An 18,375-nucleotide genomic window follows, 5' to 3' on the forward strand; every position below is an offset into this window, starting at 1 on the left:
CTCTCCCACCATTAACAGTGTTTCTTTATGCTTTTGAGAACAGAGACTATATTGTTGTTGGCTTTTGCTGTGGCTGCTTCTGCTGCTATTGTTGCTGTATCTGTATTTCCAGTATTTAGCTGACATATTGCAAGTATGTAATAAATTCTCTATCATCTATCTAATTGCCAATTTATAGAATGCTAATCTGATAGAATCAAAGTTGCAAATAGTTTCATCAGCTTGTTATCTCATCATATTGTTCAGGGAGCTCTCCTAATCAGATCCCTATGTGTAAATACATGGGGGAACATTACACACTTCATTACAGTTCCCAATCTTTAACAAAGGATGAAATATTTGTCTCTGACAATTCCAGTTCATGAGAAGAGCAATCTCCACCTTGATTCCCTGGAAAGATTTCAAGACAGATGCATCTGGATGCTATTTTCTCAGGCAATTCCAGTTATTTTTTTAGTCCTAAAGTAACTCTAGTTCAACCTAAATCTCCTCTGTGACACATCTGTTAGATACAAATCTGATTATTCGTACTTCTTTATGTACATTAAAAGTTGGAAAACCTATCTATCTTTCATCAAAATTCAAAACATCTCTAAAAACAATTGTCCTACAGTGCTCATATGTCAACAAAATTATCCTAAAAATATGCTACAATGGCTTAAAATCACAGCTTTTTAAAAAGTGCTTTGTTCCCAAAGCAGCCAATAACTCCATATCTTTTCTATTCCCTAGTTCTAGGCTAGGGAATTAAAAAAGACAAAAAAAATAGCCCTTGCCTTAAAGGAACTTACATTCTACTAGGAGGAAACAATATAGTCCCTGACAAAAAACAAAATGTATATAAAGTAAATAATAAGTAATTGGGAGTGAAAGGCAAGGAAAGAGAATAACATTGGAGAATGAGGAAAGACCTCTGGTAGGCAGTAGTACTTCAGGTGAGGAGTCTAAGAGATGAGAAGGGAAAGCATTCCATACAAGAGGACAATCTATGAAATATCACAAAGTCAGGAGATGGAATACCATTTGCAGGAGACAGCAAGTAGTTCAGTCAAGTAGTGTTATCAAACTTAAAAAGAAATGGGGCTACCAATCTAAATATAAGGATCCCTTTAGGTTGTCTGTTGATTAATTTTAAAATGCAATATTATCTACATTTTATTGTATTTTTATTTGATTTGGTAAATATTTCCCAATTACATTTTAATCTGGTGCTACTTGCACTTTGAAGTGTTTGACATTTCTGATGTAGAATATGTAGGGAGGAAGGTAGAAAGAAGCCAGATTGTGAAAGGTTTTAAATACCTCAATGAGAAGTTTGCATTTTTATTATCTAGGTAATAGAGAGTCACTGAAGTTTCTTAAGAGGGGGAGTGACATGCTCAAACCCAAGCTTGAGGAATATCAGTGTGGCAGTTTCTATGGAAGGATGGAATGAAAAGGGCAAGATTGAAATCAAGGAAACTATTTAGAGAACTATTGCAGGAGTCCAGGTGAAAGGTGATAAAATCCTAAATTAGAGTGGTAACCATGTAAGTGTGGAGCAAGAAATAGATAGAAATTGTGGAGGTAAAATACATAAGACTTGGCAACTGATTGTGAGCTCAAATATCATTCCAACTGGCACAATTTCCAAACTAAATTTAATCAATTCACAGGGAAAGCTGAGTCATAAACCCCAAACACACTTACTCCCCTGAAACTGAGAAAAGGCTAAAGAGCTTACATAAGTGTGACATACTTAAGTTTCTAGTAGCAGTTATAATTCATAGATTTAAAATTAGAGGTAAAAAAAACAAGGAGAAAGGAAAGAAGTGATAGGACACAGCAAACCAATGGAGGAGGTGAAGAAAACTGTTAGAATAAGGAAACTTGGGAATCAACTAGACTGACCTTCTCCTCTTAAATGGGAGAAAGCAAGGACCCAGAGAGAGGTCACGTAAATAATAAGCAGCACAACCAGGATCTGTACCTAGATCCCAGTACTTTCAAATATATTGCTCTTTCTAATATACCATGCTGGCTGTGGCCAAGGAAACTCTGAGAACTCTGATTTTGAAAATCTAGTAGTCCCAAATAGGAATGAGAGAAAGGTAAATGCAATAATAAACAATAATAAAATATGTGATATATAATAAAATATAAAAAAAAATAATAGAATAACTTCATAAATCCACTTTTAAAAGTTTGCTGCTATATTTGAATAAGTTGGGATGACCTTAGGCCAAAATGTATTTTCACATATAAAGCAAAACAACCTTCACCCCTAAGACTTGAAATAATCCTGGATCCCCAATGGAAGAGCTATATATAAAAGGCAAAGAAACTAATATTCATGGAAGCTGATCTAAACTCCTTCTGACACTTCTTAAAGCTGACAGAGCAGGTATGCTATTGTAGACATCATTTATGTCCTGGGAAGAAAAATTATAAAAATTGAGTTCAAAAGTCACAGGGACTTATATAGCCACTGCAAAGTTATCATGCAATAAAGATGAGTTCAACCTACAGAGATTTCATAGAGGAAAAAAAGGTACTATTGTACTCATAGAAGATGAATAGCTTTTCTTGCAAGGCTTTGGTCTTGATGATTGTTAATCTGGTTCAAGACCTATAATAATCCAAGCTTCTCAACAATTTAGAATATAAAGGAAATAAATGACCTCTTTTCCTCCCTCTTCTGCTCTTCCTGTCCCCCACTATCACTAATGATCTCTCCAAAGCTTTTCCTTCCATATTCAGTCTTTGGCATTCACAGGGCTGAGGATGAGATAATTATGACTCATACATGTGAAATAGAATCCAAATATTACTCTGATGTAGAAGCTAAACTAGCAGGTTAAGATAATACTGAGGTAAATTGAAAAAGTCAGCATATTAAACTCAGGAAATTCAAAGGTTAAGGGGCATACATCTGTGGTAAATCATCTATAGAGCAATATGGAATCTTTTTCTCATTCTAACACAGCGGTTGATATCTCACAACTTATTGATTTTATGAACATCATAAAATACATAAGATTTGCATCATCACTAAGAAAAACATTTTTAAGGGAGCTATAATTTTGATATCAACTAACCCATCTATAATGACTTAACATGATTATAACATTTTTGACAATCATCAATTAACCTTAAAACAAGAAAGAACTTTAGTCATTTTTCAATATAATATCTTGATAGGATTTGTGGTTTGATGGGATTTTGCATAAATTATATTCTCCTTTTGTTTCTTTTATTATATCTTTAAAAGCTCATTTGAGTTTCAAGAAAATAATATTAAAGTGTTCTCAAACTTTTGAAATGACTAGCTTCCAAGATGGTTATGTAATGAATTGCCATAATTTACAACAACATATTTATTACATGTACTGTATTATACAGAATGATAAATTATATATACATAAAATTTATAATAATATGAGAAATGCAAGTCATAAAACCCTAAATTTTGCCTCACATTAAAATTGGCAGATGAAAAATAAATGGAAGAGTTGGAGAAGAAACTATGGAAACATGAATACATTAATGCTTTGTTGGTAGAGTTTTGGATTCATATACCTCTTCTAGAAAAACAATTTTATTGGTACAACATGTCATAATTTGGAATTGTGCAGAGAAGGGCTAAATTGTTGTACATTTGGACACAAATGGACACAGTTAATCATATACTCCAAAGAGTATGACCAAAAAAATAAAAAAGACCCCACCAAAATTTTATAACACCTTTTTTTGGCACACAAAAGGATGGGGAAAGGGGAGAAGTGGTTGTCCACTGATTAGAGAATGACCAACAAAATGGGGCACATATTACTGTGCTACAAAAAATGATGACCATGATGAAGATAAAAAATCATGGAAAGGCTTATGTAAAATTATGTATTCTGAAACACACCCAGGAAAACAATATACCTGATAGCAGTATAGTAAATGAAAAGACTGAAACTAAAAATTATATCAAGGCTTCTACATTACTTCCTAGTCATCTCAACAGTATACCATGACCTATATACCTCAATCCTTCTTTTTGAGTTTTCCTTTTTATGCTTATTTCCCTCATTAGAATGTGAGCTTCTTCAGGGAATGGACTGTTTGCTTAGTTTTTTTGGTCTTCCACAGTGTTTGGTACAGAATAGAGTAGAGTAGATAGATAGACAGACAGATAGATAAGTAGATAGATAGTTGGTAGATAAATGATAGGTAGATAGATAGATAGATGAGAGCCAGAATTGTAAAACGGACAAGCTGCAGAGAGGGAGGGCAGGGGGAGAAACATTCTGGCAGAATCACAGTGAAAAAACAGGGAAAAGGAAAAGTCAACAGTATTTTATCATATTTTTATTCATTTATCTGTTCACATACTGTCTTCCCAACAATGTCGATTCAAAGTACCTTCTAAGCTCAATTTTCCTTCCTTTGGGAACCACGGAGAACATCATAAATAGTCTGTAAAGACTTATCTATTTGTTTTTTGATAATTTCTAAGTCCTTCTCTTTAGCCAGTTTCTTCAAAATATTTATGTTCTGCCCTGGCTCCTTTTAGTTCTATCAAAAGTTCCTTCCTGGGGCAGCTAGGTGGTGTAGTGGATAAAGTGCTGGCCCTGGAGTCAGGAGGACCTAGGTTCAAATCTGGTCTCAGACACTTAATAATTACCTAGCTGTGTGGCCTTGGGCAAGCCACTTAACATCATTTGCCTTGCAAAATCCTTAAAACAAAAACAAAAACAAAAAAAAAAGTTCCTTCCCTATTATACCTTCTATGCCTGCTTGAAAAATAAAATTAAAAAGCTGAAGCTACTTATCAGCTCTCATCAAGTCATCCCCTCACCTGAATTATCCCAGGATTACCAGGCCTTACCAGGGGATTTTCTTCTCCACTATCTCATCCTCTGGATAGCTTCAAGTCCCCTGTGCCTGTCCCATGTAAGGGCACCAAATGTTGCATTCCCCTATTCATCAGGGGATTCATTCAATTCAGGAGAGAAAAGAAACATGTGTACGCTCAGGTGGCATTACTAGCAGGACAACTAGCAGAGAAGTTTATTGATAGTATCAAACATTTCTTTATAGCAGAAAACCACAAAATTAGCATACAGGACAAAAACAATGATGTAACTCTAACTTGGGCAGGATGTAACCATGGTCAAGAAGTTCAGGAACAGGACTAACAACAAGTGAGGCCATGAATGACACAGTTGTGTTATCAAATCAGAGTTCCATGGAAAGCCTTTAGCTCAAGGGTCACCAGAGCTTAGGTTTTTAGTCATAACTGACCTTCTAACCCAAACTCGCTCAAGTGGCCATCAACAGACAGACAGACAGATAGATAGATGCTAGATAGATAATAGATGATAATAGATAGATGACACATAGATAATAGATAGATGTTAGTCTTAATAAATCCTCCCTTCCTGTCTGCCTTCTTTCCTCCCTTTTTTCTTACATCAAGCTAAAAGGAAGCAAGGAAGGAAGGAAGGAAGGAAGGAAGGAAGGAAGGAAGGAAGGAAGGAAGGAAGGAAGGAAGGAAGGAATGGAGGGAGGAAGGAAGGGAGGGAGGGAGGAAGAAAGGAAGGAAGGGAAGGAGAGAAAGGAGGGAAAGAAGGGAGGAAGGAAGGAAGACAGTATCTTGCTACTTAGTTCCTCATCTAGTTCCTCAATTTATTAAGCAACAATAAAATTGTAAAGAATATCATTTGAAAGACAAGAATTATGATCAAATTCAAGGGTCAAAAAGATGAAGCACATAACTCCTCCTCTTGACAAAAATGTGATAGAAGGTTCAGAATAAGTCATACATTTTTGAACAAGCAAAGTATATAGGTTTGTTTTGCTTGACTATGAAAAAAAGATTTTTAATGTGCATTATAAATTGTAAATAACTATATAAATGGTAGTTTTTATAAGGAACTTGTAAGGCTTGATTTTAAAGTTGTATTTTTTTCTTATTCTCTTTACTTTCCTAATACCCTTCATCGTTTTGTTCCACCTCATACCCCAAGACTGGTTTTATTGCTTTGTTCCCTTCTCTCACACTTCTTGTACTGGTCACACATGAGAGGGTTTATAAATAACTATTCTAAAAGTATCCAAACATTTTATTCTTTCTAAACTGCTGACTGTACACTTTGATTTTGATTTTTTTTCTCATTTTAACATATTTCTTCTCTGAATAAAGTATTTATTTCCATGTGTACTTTCTTCTGAACCTCCCTGTGATCTCTAACAGCTGTTTGTTGTTGGTTATTTTTATTTTTTTTTTGCCATAGTGGGTGGTAAAACAGAATTCAGAAGTTCCACTAGCTGAATAAAAAATGTTCCACCCAAGCTCAGCTCATAAAATCTTAAAAATCATGCAAACATCAATGTAATCTAATGGCTGAAAATAATTCTTATGAGTTTTTTTTTTCCCACATTAGACATTGCTGTAGTCTGGAAAAGCAAGACTAGATATTATTTTGACCTGCTCTTCTAAGTCTCTGTCCTAGCTGCACTTTCTCTTCCTATCTATATACCCTCCAAACTGTCCTATCCATTCTTGGAAAATTTTCATATTTAAAATTTTCAAGTCCATAAATTTCTAGCTAATTTGTGTTCTCTGGCCAAGTATGAGAATCAAGGAAGTCATATTTGCCCAAGAAAGATATGTTTCTATGATCTAGAAGCAACATGGTGCAATTGAATAGATTCTAGATTTGTTGTCAATGGATACTACTTTTTACTACCTGTGTAATCTTGAGCAAATCACTTCACCTCTGAACCTCAATTTCCTCATCTGTAAAATGATAGGGCTGAACTAGATGACCTCTTAAATACTTCCTACAAAAACCTTAGCTGACCTCATTTATGGAATAAAAATGGATTTAGGAATATCAATGAAAATGTGCAATGACCTGAAGACCACTGGGTCCAAGGTATCCTGTTGTTGTCCATTCCCTGTTCCTCCCTTTGCTAATCTGAAGGTATCAGGTCTGCAGAGAGGAGTTAAGGAGAAGTTAGCAAAATAGCTTGATTTTGGAGCTATCAGCTGAAACTTGTTTTCAGAAAATGAGGAAAGGTATACCCTAATACCCTTACCTTGAGGCCACTTCTTCCCCACTTAATGCTCCCTTTAGTACCTCATGTAAACTCACACCACCTTTCCTTAAACACAAAGAATTAAAGGTTCTATTAATTCCAGAATTGACTGGTTTCTGTGTTCTTCCTACAATGAGTCTAAGTAATGGACCCCAAGGGGCATAATTCCAAATTTATATATTACATATTATTATCTAATGAACTTAATAAGTGACTTGATTGATATGACAATAATAATAGTAATAACAATCACAATGGCTAGAATTCACATAGTATTTTAAGTGATTTTCTGTGTGTGTGTGTGTGTGTGTGTGTGTGTGTGTGTGTTATCTCATGGTATCCTCACTACAATCCTAAGAGCAAAGGAGGTGGAACTGATTTAATTCCATTATATGAGGAAACTGAGACAGACAGTGGTTAACTTACTTGCCCAGGTTCACCCAGCTTCTAAGTATCAGAGAAGAGATTATAATTTAAACTTCTTGACTTCAAATTCAATACCTTTACCTCCTTCACTGACTGCCTAATGGATGTGAACACACGTTTAGAACAATGATGTTGTTTAGACAAAAATGCATCATCTAAAAAAAAGTAAAACAATGGGGCAGATGTTTCTCTAATTTAAAAAGAGATGATGTATTTAATGGGTGCAGTAGGCAGGCCAGCCTATTCTTTGGCAATTAGAGTTTGGAGAGTTCTAAAAGGGAAACAAGGTATATCACTTATGCCCTAACTACAGGGCAGGTTGAACTGAATATTTACTCCAATTTGCCAAATAGAGATCAAATGAGATCAAATCATCTTTTCCCTCTTTCTTGAAATCTAAGCATTATTACCTAATATGGATTTAAACTTAATAGTAATTTTCTGCTTGATAATCTCAAAACAACAGAAAAAATGACATTGATACCATACCCTTTGATGTAAGTTCAACTGGCACAAGTCTTCTTTCATTATACAGGACTTTCCATCAACTTTTCTAGGAGACAGGCAGATGAGAAGATCCCAAGAGCCTGATTCACCTAACAGGAAGAGAACAGACATTTGTTGAGGAATTTGGAGAAAATGTCACATAACTCTTATTTTTAAAATGGTTAAAAGTTTATGAAATAAGAAAAATATTCTGATAATATGAGAAAAAATCCTTATCTTCTTACATGATGATAAAATTAACCTTTAAAACCTCTAAACCAGATAATTTTGATTAGGGTTTTTGTTTACTTCATTATTGTTTTTTATTTTCCTGGAATGTCCAAATATTTTAACAATTATGAAATTCTCAAAATAAATTTCAAAGTAGAATAAATTTCAACTCATTAAGATGAATAGTACAATGTAATACTTTGTCTGAGTTGAAAGACGTGTTTTGGTTGGGGTAAAACTAACGCCAAGCAGCAGCAATTCCAGGATGTCAAAATATTAAAAACTAGACATTTTGTTTTAGGCTTTGCAAGTTTCCATTAATTCATCTATTAGACTCTCAAGTAATCTAATTCTCTCATTCTTCCAATGAGGAAAGTGGGATTCAGTGAGGTGCAGTGACATGTCTAAAGTCAAACAAGTATTTAGCAGCAGAGTAGGATTCAAACTTAGGTCCTCTGCCTCCCAAATCAGAGTTCCTTCAGTTATAACATCTTATCTTTCCTTCTGTAACTCTGATTTAATAATCTAAATATAAACAACACAAACAAATCCAATATAGGTATTGAGAATGGGTCAATAACATGGACAGAGCTATAAATCCCAGAGTCAAAGAAGATTAGAATTGGAACGGATATTAGAGATCATTTTAGTGCAACCCTGTAATTTGACAGATAAAAATGTTAACTATTCTGGTAAGTAATTTAACCTAAAATAACAAAGCTCAAAAGGGTATCTAAGATTAAGTCTTTTGACTCACATTCCATGTTCTTTCTACTACAACAGGCAGACTCTTTTAACCAATGAAATAATTTTTGAAATAATCTCAGATAACTTTGTAGAGAACACATAAATTTTAAAAATTTCTCACTCTTTTGATGAAAGATATTCAATTTTCTCTGTTCTATCTTATTTCTACTTTAGTCTTTTATTTTCTTATAAAAGGCTCCCAGCTGTTTGAACATAATAGAAACCCAATAATTATTTATCAATAATATGCCCATGGCAGAACTATAGATTATTCCACTCAGTTTGCTCTAATGAAATAAAAATGCATTTCACTATTCTTTAGTGACCATGGAGAAACAGATATCTTAACAAAGTGTCAAAGTAAATATAATAAGTACTTATCTTGTAGACAAAAAGATCTGGGTTTAAATTCTGACTTCCATATTTATTATCGTTGTGACCTTGGGAAAGGTTTCCTCATCTATAAAATTAGTATATTATTTAGATTAGGGAATTTTAACCTTTTTACTGTGATGGACTCCTTTGGCAAGTTGGGAAAACCTATGGACAGCTTCTCAGAACTATGTTTTTAAATATATAAAATAAAGTACATAAAACTGCAAAGGAGATATAAATTATGTTGAAGCAAAATTATCAACATATATTGTTTTATGTTTTTATTTATTTCATAAAATATCTCCTGGTTACGTGTAAAAAAAATTAACAACAACTTGAAAAAATTTGTTTCAAATTCTCACAACAGTATTACACCACAATCATATATCCCACCTTGTCAGCCATTCTCCAGTTGATGAACATTTCCTCAATTTCCAATTCTTTGTCACAACCAAATAACCACTATAAACATTTTTGATCAAATATACCTTTTCCTTTTTTAAAAATCTTTTTGACTTGTACAAAGTGATGCAAAGTGAAATAAGCAGAACCAGGAAAACAATGAACACAGCATCAGTAATGTTGTGTGATGATCAGCTAAAAATGACCCATCTCTTTTCAGCCATACAATGATCCAATATAAGTACAAAGGACTCTTGAAGGAAAATACTATCCACATCCAAATAAAGAACTTATGAACTCTGAATGCAGATCAAACATGCTTTTTCAATTATTTTGTCCTTTCTCATGGTTCCCCCCCTTCTGATCTCTTTTTGATATATTTTACATGATAGCTTTCTCATTTTCAGAAGGGGGAGAAGAAAGAAGGGAGTGTGGGAGGAAAAATTTAGAATTCAAAACTCTTGTAAAAATGAATGCTGAAATTTTCATGATATGCATCAAAACAAAATGCTATTAAAAATTTCTTGAGAATACAAACCTAGTAGTGGTATTGCTGAGTCAAAGTTTATGCACAATTATATAGGTTTTTGTGCCAGCACATCCTTCTTTCTTACCTCTCTATCTCAATATATTCAACTCACTCCAATGCCTTCTCTTTTTTTTTTCTCCTTAATGAATTATATATGGTTGTACTGAGTAGGTTATTCTTGGTTGTGATCTGGGAAGAGGAGTGGTTATTGCTCTCCTGGTCTGTACTCTGGTCCTTACCTGGAAAGATCCCTGATGCTTTGGGATTGGAATCAATACTACTCTTCTCAGACTCTTGCTCCTTTGGACCAGAAGTGAAACTGTTCCTCATAATCATTGATCCCTTGTGGCCAAAGTGTCCCTCAGGGTATATTCCCTCTCGACTGAGAAATACTTGTCCCTGACCTAAGACCAGAAATGGGTGTTGTGTTATTCATTCGTCACTGAATAGACAATGGCATTGCCAAATAGCATCTGGTCCTATGTCCAGTGCTAGCATGTGAGTTCTCTATAATCTCTTTCTGACCAGTTGCTAGGTCCCCTTTACTGTCTCCAGTTTGAGAGTGCCCCAGAGTGTTTCTGTCACTACAACCTAGTACTACTACTAGTATTTCATCCCTGGGCTCTGGGCAGTCTCCTCCCCTGCATCACAGATCTCTCTTTCTGACCTCCTAAATTGTCTTGGATTAGAAGACTATTTCATGGTTACTTTTGTTGATTCTGTTACTCCAGAATTTGATTTGAGAGTTTTATTTTAAAGTTGTTTGGATGGGAATGATGGAAAAGTACATTTGAGTTATTTCTCTACTCTGCCACCTTAGTTTCACACCAATATATTTCTTTTTCTAAAAAAAAAGTAAATTCGTGAACCCAAGATTAGGACTCTTTGATTTAGAGCAATTTTAAGATTTCTTCTAGTCTAAATCTTATCATCCTACGGTAACCTATAAATGATTATGAAACAATTATAAAAGATTCCTACTATCTTGTCAACCTGGGTAAATGGAAGAATATAACAAGCACTATTATTAGTCATAAGAGCACAGTTTGGCTCTAATAGATCCCATTAAGCGACATAAAAACAAATGATATCATTTTTGACCTTGAAAACTCCTACAGCCTCTCCATGCCTCAATTTTTTCATCTTGAAATCAGGGAATTAAATTAGGTGATATTTAGTCTCTTGTTCTAAATCTATGAGCCTTCTACACTTTGAATGGAAATAGTATAAATGCTACTTTTTGGTTGCTTTTGTATGTCGCCTGTTCCGTTTATCATTATGGTAGTAAGGACTTCTGGTCTTATTTCTACATTGTTTCCATGAGTTCATTTGTCTTCACATTGAATGAAGTAGCTTCCAAGAAGCAAACAACAACAAAAAAAAATTATCAAATGATGAACCAAGTCATATCTCTTTTGAAACTCCCTGGAGCTATTTTTGGCACTGAAAGACCCTTTGACTTCAAAGAGAGCCTCTATGAGAGGAACAGATATTAAGAGAAGCAAAGATACATCACATTTAGGCATGAAATTTCACTTCTTGACAAATATTGTACAGTACAGTAAGTTTCCCTGTTTTATTGATAGAAGGGGATACTTAACTTCACATTAATCTTTACAGCATATGATAGAACACAAATTCAAATAGTCTCTTACATCATTCCTTGTTTACATTAAACACCTTTAAATATACAAGCAGGACAAACTTGGCTCCAAAGAAAAGATATTAGAATGTACCTTCCTCTATCCTTTGCAGAAATTGTGGGATATATGTGTGTGTGTTTGGAGCACTATATATATAATGTCTGATTTTTTGATATATTGGTTCTGCTGAACTGCTTTTTTCTCTTTTAAAAAATCATTTTTGTAAAATATCAAAGAGGGAAAGGGGTAGGATACATTTAAAAAATTAAGTGACATAAAAACAAATTATATCAAGTTTTTAATGGTTGTAATTTTAAATTGCCCTAAGACTTTTAGGACATTGTGGATATGTTCACATATGTATTTAGTCATAGCAGCAGAGAAGATTTACCATAATTCAGAATACTGGAAAGGATTTATTCTTGGGATTTGAAATGTTGCAAGATAAATTATAGTTATTTTTTTGTATGACTTTGCACCACTAATACCCATGCCTCCCATATACACTATTATTTTTGTGAAAACCACAAACCTGTTTATATACACTTTAAGCAGTTCCTCCAGTCAAAATGGAATGCTGTAGGATAGTTCAAATAATTTTCTCTTTATCTACACTTCTGTTTCTCAGTCAATATTTCTTGATTTGATTCAAGGGGAAAAGAGAAAGTCTTTTCTCATTCTGTTTTACTTCTGACTGAAATGAGGAAGCACTGAAAATCCCAAGAGAGAAACTCCTCTCATAAAATTCCCAGTTAAACATTTCAAACAGTTATGAGAAGGCTAGAATAAAAAAAAGAAAAGCATTTCAAATAAGAGATATATTGCTCAAGGTTTTTGTTAACTTCTCCCGTAACATCACCATTATCTCTCCCTTTAAACTTTCTCACCCACACACAAAACCAGAATAATCAAATGGGTTTCTAAAACATTTAGAAAAAAATCTTTTTAAATACCAAAATTTTACAACCATTCACAACTTGTGAAATCAGTCAATGAGTATTTTCTGAAAATCTATGGTGTGTGTATTTGTCTCTGTGTGTGTGTGTGTGTGTGTGTGTGTGTGTGTGTGTGTGTGTGTGTGTGTGTGTAGCATTGGACTCAGGAAGTACTATGAGAAATCCCCAAGCAATGCAGTGGAAATTTTGATCTGGTCAGAGTCTCAGGGTTCAAATCTTCTCCCTGTTATTTCTGTATGTTTTCTTCGGCAAGTTACTTTCCTCTCTGGGTTCTTGATCCTGATAGCCGTATTGATGTGTTTGGGTCAGGTGGCCTTTAAGGTTCATTCTAGCTCTAAATTCTGATGGTATGGTCACATGGTTCCAAGACTATAACAATTCCAAAGCAATACATAGAGAAACTAATCCTTATTAACTGAATATACAAACCACCACAGTGGTTCAGGCTTTAAGGACTTTAGCACCCTTATAAATCTCCTAAATCACTATTTTCATGTTCCCTTTATATTTAGTCATTCAAAAAGAATTGAATATCCAGTCCTGCTTCATGGTTCCCTCTGCAAACTCCATAGTTTGGCTTAAAAGTCGTTCCTCTATAGCTCTCTGCATCTTACGTTTCTTTAAAAGATTCTCTATTTCAGTCAGTCCTATATCCTTACAGAATCCTATGTATATAACATGCATATTTTCAATCCTGTTCTTTGCTCATCTGGCTTCTTTTAACTGTGAATGTCCTTCTTTTACTTCTTTGATAATGCAAATGCTGTTTTCATTGAGATGAAATTCAAGGTGACCTCTTTTTAGAACTCCATTCCAAACTAACCCTAGGCTACAGGGAACTTTTCCAAACACAGTATTCTGCATGAGACAAATTAATATTTGATTATATATTATTTTGAATTAGTTTTTCACATATATATATATATATGGTCTAAATAAATTAAAATTTTCCTTAATAAAAATGGAAATTATATTTCCTAGTCACCTCATTCATTTGCCTTATATTCTTTCCACAGTAGAGCATTGTAGGAACTTATTAAAAGAATAATTAGATATAGATGTGCTTAATCAAGAAAATCTCCTTGAGGTAATTTTGAACTAGTATTGAAAGAAGTGATACTACTATATAGTTTTAAATTCAATTTCGTAAATATTTATTAAGTACTTATTTTACAAAAGACAGAATGTTATGTAAGGGAGATATATAAACAAAAATATACAGTTCCAGCTCTCAAGGAGCTTTCTTTTTACTTGGGGATGGGGAGAATTACAGACCCACATCTAGAAAAGTAAAGGAACACAATTAGGGAGTTCAAGGAAGTCTCCCAGACTAGGTTTCACTGGACCTAAATATAGAACAGGGGTTTTTATTTTTGAGGCATTTGGACCCTTTGGTTCATGGATAAATTTTAGATTGGGAAATAAATACATATATATATATATATATTTATGTATGCATGTATATATATATCTGTATATGTAATATAATAAAATAATATTTTGATAGATAACATTTTTCTCCATATAAATTCACATATTTATATATTAAAATTCTTTTTTTTATTTTCTTAACTTCGAGTTTCCTTTATAATCCTATGGATCTTATTTTATGCATTTAAAAACATGATTCTTAGCAGAGGACCATGGGCTTTATCTATTCTGTCAAGGACAGAAAAGAATTTCCTTGGCTAAGAGAAATTAAAGGATTCCCTGAGGTACAGACACAGAGAAAGTTCATTCCAAACTTAGGAAGCAGCCTATTTAATGGGACAGAAGAAAGATGGATTGTTGAGTTTGGGAAAGTGCAGTTTGGTGGGAACATAGAAACCATGAAGGAAGTAATAAAAAGCAAGTCTGGAAAGGAAGGTTGAGGAGTCACATTATTATAGAGTATTTGGATTGAAAAGTGAAGATTTTGAATTTTTATCCTAGAGAAAATAAGGAATCCCTGTGAAAGTTTTTGAGCAGAGAAGTGATATGACCAGATCTGTGATTTAGGAAGATGACTGTGGCAGCTGTATGTAGAATGGATTAGAGAGGGAAAAGACAAGAAGGGATTAGATAGACTCTATAACTCCCAAAGTCCCCAATTGAAGTAAAAATTCACAGATAGTATTAAATGACTACATAGCAGAATGAAAGGATTTAACAGGATCAACTGCTCTTTTTTCATTAGGAATTACAGTAGTAAAAATTTCATAATATAATGAGGACCAGAAATCAATTTGGGGAATAAACTTTGGGACTGAGTAGGAATGAAGTGATGAATAAAAATCTTTTCTTAATGAACAGTTTTGTTTTGTTTTTAAATAGCATAAAATTTCCCAAGTCTCTTTTGTATTTAGAAAATACTCTTTCACTGTCATGTCCCCATCCCTCTCTTGACTGTCTCCACAGAGCAGAATAGGCAAATTCTTACCATGGTTCTATTTCTTTATCTATCTGAAAGGGAGTTGAAAATACCAGTGAATTTATAACCTATTAGAAAAGTGACCAGTTGCATCAAACAGTTTCAAAAACCTACATTTCATGACAATGATGAGATTCCAGAAAGACAGTTTTACAAAATGCTTACAAAGACTAATTATAAATATTTTTCTTTAATATATGTCACTTTTAGCCACAGTTTTCCAACTGACCAGAGCTATTAATATATCACTATTATCAGTAAAATTCTGTATTTATTTTTACTTTCTGATAACAAAGATTTGCAATGAGGAGTTGTTGCACACAAAATAAACAATCATTTCCTGGATTGCAGAAAAGACCTCCAAGATCAATGTGGTATGTGGGGTCAGGACTTTCATCTAGACAGCAGCAGATGGCTCCATTTCTTGTCTGCTGCCCTGCCTGGGTTAAACAAAATGGAACAAGATTTTCATCCCCCCCATTCCCCCAATGTCTTGTCCCTTCCAACCCCAACCCCAGCTTTCCTGTCTCCTTTTCTATGCTATCTCCTCCTTTAGATGGTGATCTTTTTGAGGGCAAAGACTCTCTTTTAAAACTTGCATCTCCAGTGCTAAGCACAACCCCTATATGTGTTGGTATTTAATAAATATTGATTGAATTGGATTGGATTGTTCACATAAGTTGGTGTTTATTTTCAGTGAGTGACAACTTGAAAATTTCAAGTTGTTAAATGTAGTTTAAAATAGGAGTAGCAGATCAATAAATTGAGCTGAATTAGAGTATTGAAAAAGATATCTCACCATGTCTCTGATAGAGGTAGAAATGTAGAAGGGACAGGGGGAATAAATCATTAAAATAAAAGAAGGGGAAAAGATATTTTGATATACTCTGCTTTACAGATTACATAAGAAAATATAAGCTTTTAGTTAAACTTTAAAAAGTTACAAAGACAATGATTATATTCTGTGCAACATACTTAGTAGATATTTTCCCACAAAATTCATAAATCAGAATGGAGTGAAACAGATTTTAAAAGTAAGGCTGGGAAAATGAGGTTGTCCAAAGAGTTTCCAGGATAAATAACCACAAGCGCCAAGTCTAATTTTCTATTCCCTGGATTAAATACATATTGGATACAGTGAGATTTTACTCGATGGGGTGGGAGGTGGGTGAATAATGTTTGGCATTCCTCTAGGAGAAATGATGATAATTACAACAGCAACATTCCACATTTATACATTGCTTTCAGATTAACCAATTGCTCTCTTTATAACAGCCATGGGAAGTAGTTAATGGAAGTAAAGTTATCCATATTTACAGAAGAAGAAAGTGAAATCCTGAGAAGTTAAATGACCCAACCCCATTACACAGCTTGTAAGTAACTGTGCCAGATTCATACAATCTCTAAGACTAATGTACTCTTATTCATTGTGCCATTTTGCATTTCAGAAGAGTATCCCTGAAAGGCAATTTTTCCTTAGGTCTTCATCCAAATATTTCACATTTGCATGTATTAAGGATATGGGAATATATGTTGAGAATAATTTCTTCCTAGACAAAATAAGGGAGTTAAATGACTGTTGGAGCCCCTTCTAGCTCTAAATCTATGATCCTATGAATATAGTAGGTTACTCACAAATAATAGACTAGCAGGGGAGAAAAAAAGCAGTGGATTTGGAGCCAGATGACCTTTATTTGAATCGTGGTTGTGACAATTGCTGTAAGTTTATTCACTCTAGTCCTGACTGTCCCTAATGAGGGGTACATATTGAGGATCATTTGCCTTTACTCCACTGCAGTTACTCTTGATCTTCTAGCAGAGCCATCTCTCCCATAATAAATCTTAATGGCCACGACCACCTAGGCAATTTCCTATTTCATTGGTTGTCTTTTCACTATCTCAGGGAATTCAGTGATTACAGTGGATTACAGAAGATACAAGGTCTTCTAATCATTTTTCCTATCCTTTGTATACTTTCAACCAGAGGAGAGCTTAGTTAGAGCAGAATTGTTGCTGTCTTGTTTATCTGGGATACTTGATATCTTCCAAGCTAAGATATTGTCTTGAATAATTTGAATAACCCCATTCAGCTTGCCCTAAAGAGTTAAAATGGTTTAGGGGGTAGATGATCATGTCTGGTGTCTAGGATGGTGAAAGTGTTGGTAGAATGGGGAAATACTTCCTCTGGAAATTAGGAGAAAGGGGAAATCAGAGTCTAAAACTTGGTTTCCATGTTGGAGGACTATTTGAAAGTTCAAGGGGCTAGCAAGAGGGAAGTGTTGCTTACTTATGAGTGAACTTGTATGAGGCAAGAGATTATTAGCCAACATAGCAGAAGGGAGGACTAAAAGCACCCTGAGAGTTTGATCAAGAATTTGACTTGTGGTGCTATCATGATGGAGGAAATCCAAAATACCCTCCACCATTCTGAGAATAGATTTAGAAAAGAAGAAAGAATTTTCCCTTGGGAAAAACATCACCAGATGACAATTGTACAGAGTTTGGACAGAAAAAATGGTAGAAAATGGCAGAAGAGACTCTGTTATGGTGGAAAGAATAGTGGATATTGGAGTCAGAAGATTGGGGTTCAAAACAAATTTTCTACTACTTTTTAAAATCTATATCACTGTGGGCAAGGTCCTTAACCTTTCTGGGCCCCTTACACTACAAAATTAGAGGTTTGGGACTTAAACCCACTAAATTTCCTTCTACTTCTAATAATGAGGGCTAATATTTCTATAGTATTTCAAGTCTTATCTTATTTGATCTTCTCAGAAACCCTGTTTTGATTTATTGGATATGAAATTGGTCAGGAAGACCTGGGTTCAAGTCCTGCCTTGACACATGCTTGTTGTCTGGTCCTGGGCAAGTACCCTCTTGGCTACTCTGAGATTATATCTTGTAGAGAAGGTGCTGCACTGCATTTGTGGAGAGAATTTTCTCAGATGGGAGTTCCCTATATCAATGAAAACAAAAGTCTAGTCCCTAAAAGTGATAAAGATTGATAAAAATTAAGCAATCTACAGAGTCACACAACTGGTGAGTGTCTCAGCCAGGACTCTAACTCTTCTTTTTTTTTCCTGATTCGGCAGTCCAAAC

General features: G+C 34.3%; 1 protein-coding gene across 1 annotated transcript in view; it reads right to left on the minus strand.

Annotated features, from left to right (window-relative positions):
- The window catches only part of CPED1 (cadherin like and PC-esterase domain containing 1), a 407,812-nt gene that overhangs the window by 326,967 nt on the left and 62,470 nt on the right, over positions 1-18,375 (minus strand). Inside the window, exon 4 of the mRNA XM_074193820.1 lies at positions 7,987-8,093. Within this exon, the coding sequence (XP_074049921.1) occupies positions 7,987-8,093 (107 nt within the window). The remainder of the gene's footprint in view (positions 1-7,986; positions 8,094-18,375) is intronic.

The sequence above is a fragment of the Macrotis lagotis genome, chromosome 7 (assembly GCF_037893015.1).
Source record: "Macrotis lagotis isolate mMagLag1 chromosome 7, bilby.v1.9.chrom.fasta, whole genome shotgun sequence".
In the NCBI taxonomy this organism is placed as follows: Eukaryota; Metazoa; Chordata; class Mammalia; order Peramelemorphia; family Peramelidae; genus Macrotis; species Macrotis lagotis.